The 2,484-nt window shown below is 37.1% G+C and overlaps 1 gene segment (V, D, J or C); it reads left to right on the forward strand.

Moving 5' to 3' along the window:
- The first annotated feature begins 723 nt into the window (after positions 1 to 723).
- LOC108417638 lies at positions 724 to 2,202 on the forward strand. The segment is given in 2 exon segments: positions 724 to 779; positions 1,037 to 2,202. Coding segments are annotated over 2 exon segments (441 nt in total).
- The last annotated feature ends 282 nt before the right edge of the window (positions 2,203 to 2,484 follow it).

Raw genomic sequence — 2,484 nt, forward strand, 5'->3', positions numbered from 1 at the left:
TTCTCTAACTGACCTCATGAAGTTATCCTGTCTTAAGAAAGAGAAATATGTTATTATTATATCATTATAAAGGTCATACAACAGCAAAGTTTGCTGCTTCTTGTTCTTATTCCATGTTAAATGGTGCATTTGTATTTTACAGGTGTCAGAATGTAGCTGGTTCACTAAAGCGTAATGGACAATGTCAATAAGAAGCTCATTACGAAGTTGCAAATGAAGAGAAAAGAGTAGAAGTATTTTTATCTGTTGTAAGCTCTGGGTTTTATGTGTTTTGGGTCACTAACAAGCCGGTGTCTCCTCCTGCAGGTTTTTATTTTAAACGATGCTTAGTAAATATCTCAGTTTTGTTGCTGTAGCCTATATTCACTGTTCACAGGAGAAAAATTCAAGGTTGAACATTTGGCAACCTCGTTCAAAACAACACACTGGCACTATAGGACATGTAGCAGAGGAACAGATTCAGGTAAAGGTTATCAAAATACTACTACTACTACTACTACTATTACTACTACTACTACTAATAATAATAATAACAACAACAATTGTAATAATAATAATAATTATAATACACAGAAATAAGTAACATGAATGATGCAGCCACATAAAACATGCACTGTGCAGTACACTGTGACTGAGTGTATGAGCTGCATTATGGGTGGAGCTGTGTATCTCAGCAGAGAGCTACACTGATCCCATTCAGCTCTGATTCTGCTCTCAGTCACCTCACATCTCTATCAACATGCTGCTCTCTATCCTTTCTCTCCTAGCACTGCTTTCAGGTAAGAGAACTTTAACTCTCAAGAACATTATGATCATTTAAAACAACACATTGTATATTTAACTAGATACAACTGGGCATCTAGTTAAAGAGAACACATTTCAAAATGTTTTAAAACAGATAATGTATCACAAAATGTGTTACAACATATAACTTGCAAGGTGTGATGACATTTAACACAGTCCTTTATTGTAAATGTGGGTCAATTAAAAAGTTTAATTAGTTAAAATATTTTCTTCAATGATGTTCTGTTTCTAGGAGACACATCAGCACAGACAGTTGTGCCACATGCAGGAGAAATTCATGTTTCAGAGGGTGATAATGTTACTCTCTCCTGCAACTACAGTACCAGTGATGTTAGTTATGCTCTTCAGTGGTATCATCAGTTTCCCAGATCCAGACCAGAGTTTCTCCTGTACATTTACCCTCAAGGAATTAAGAGTCATCCTCTTCCTCCTCGTATGTCTGCTGAAGTGGATAAAGACAACAAGCGTGTGGATCTGTTGATCTCCTCTGCTGCAGTATCAGACTCAGCACTCTACTACTGTGCCCTGAAGCCCACAGTGACAGGAAACCCAGCTACACTGTACAAAAACCTGTGTAAATGTGACAGTTCAACTCAGGTTACACTTAGTATACAGACTGTGTTCCTACATTAATTTAACCCTTGAATTTATTACAAAAGAAGAAGAATCTGTAAACCTCGTTCATAAAACAATTTATCACCAATACAGTGTGACATTGTGTACCAGCTTCTGCATCCCTACAGTGCCAGAATAGAGCAGCCATGAAGAGAATACAAGACTGCAGCTTACAGACCTGATATTCACTGGACTGAAATGAGACGAAATTAGTACTTTTCATGTCTCTGTAGTGCAATACTGAGCCATGAACTCCAATATGACAGATGTGATTCAAATAGGATGTGAAGGAGCTCTGTCACTCTGTTACTTACTGAGATAAAGCTAGACTTATAGTTTTAATTCATCTCTCATCTCCTAAAGAAGCCATCATCAGTTTGACTCTCAGTCCAGAAGCTCTGTATGCGTGTGTGTGTGTGTGTGTGTGTGTGTGTGTGTGTGTGTTTGTGCACGCATGAGTGACTGTTCTTTGTACTAATATGTCCTGAGAGCCACTGTGACATCATCACATTTATCCATCACACACAAACATGCAGTTCTAAAAACTAATAAATAGTAAATGCCCCCGTTAGTTACAGTTAACTCATCTTACAAACCAAACTATGATGATGTCAGAGGAGCCTATACTACAGACAGGTCCAAAGTTTTATTACACAGATCTATAAACTTAGAACAGCTTGACCAGTTTGCTTTGAAGTCCCTGAGGTTACTGAATAATAAGCCATAGCATGTAATAAGCTTGGGATGTTTAGGTGGTTGACATCTCTCGAAAATGAAAACATACAAACACACATGAACACTGTAGGTGTTAATTCAACACTGGTGATTTTACTGTGTGGTTACATCTGTTACAGAATATTCAATTAAATCAGGATTCATTTCTGCATGCATTCAAATACATTTTAATAAATTTTATTATCATAGATTTAACAATTCTTTTTGTTATTTTTAGGCTTTTGCTTGTGGTTCTGCTTTTATTTCTGCTTTGATCTTCCACAAAGACAGAAAGCACAGTGGAGCAGCTCCCCAGAGCAGGAGTTTCCTGTAAAAACTGTTGTAGCTTCT

This window comes from Pygocentrus nattereri, chromosome 2, assembly GCF_015220715.1.
Source record: "Pygocentrus nattereri isolate fPygNat1 chromosome 2, fPygNat1.pri, whole genome shotgun sequence".
NCBI classification, from domain to species: Eukaryota; Metazoa; Chordata; class Actinopteri; order Characiformes; family Serrasalmidae; genus Pygocentrus; species Pygocentrus nattereri.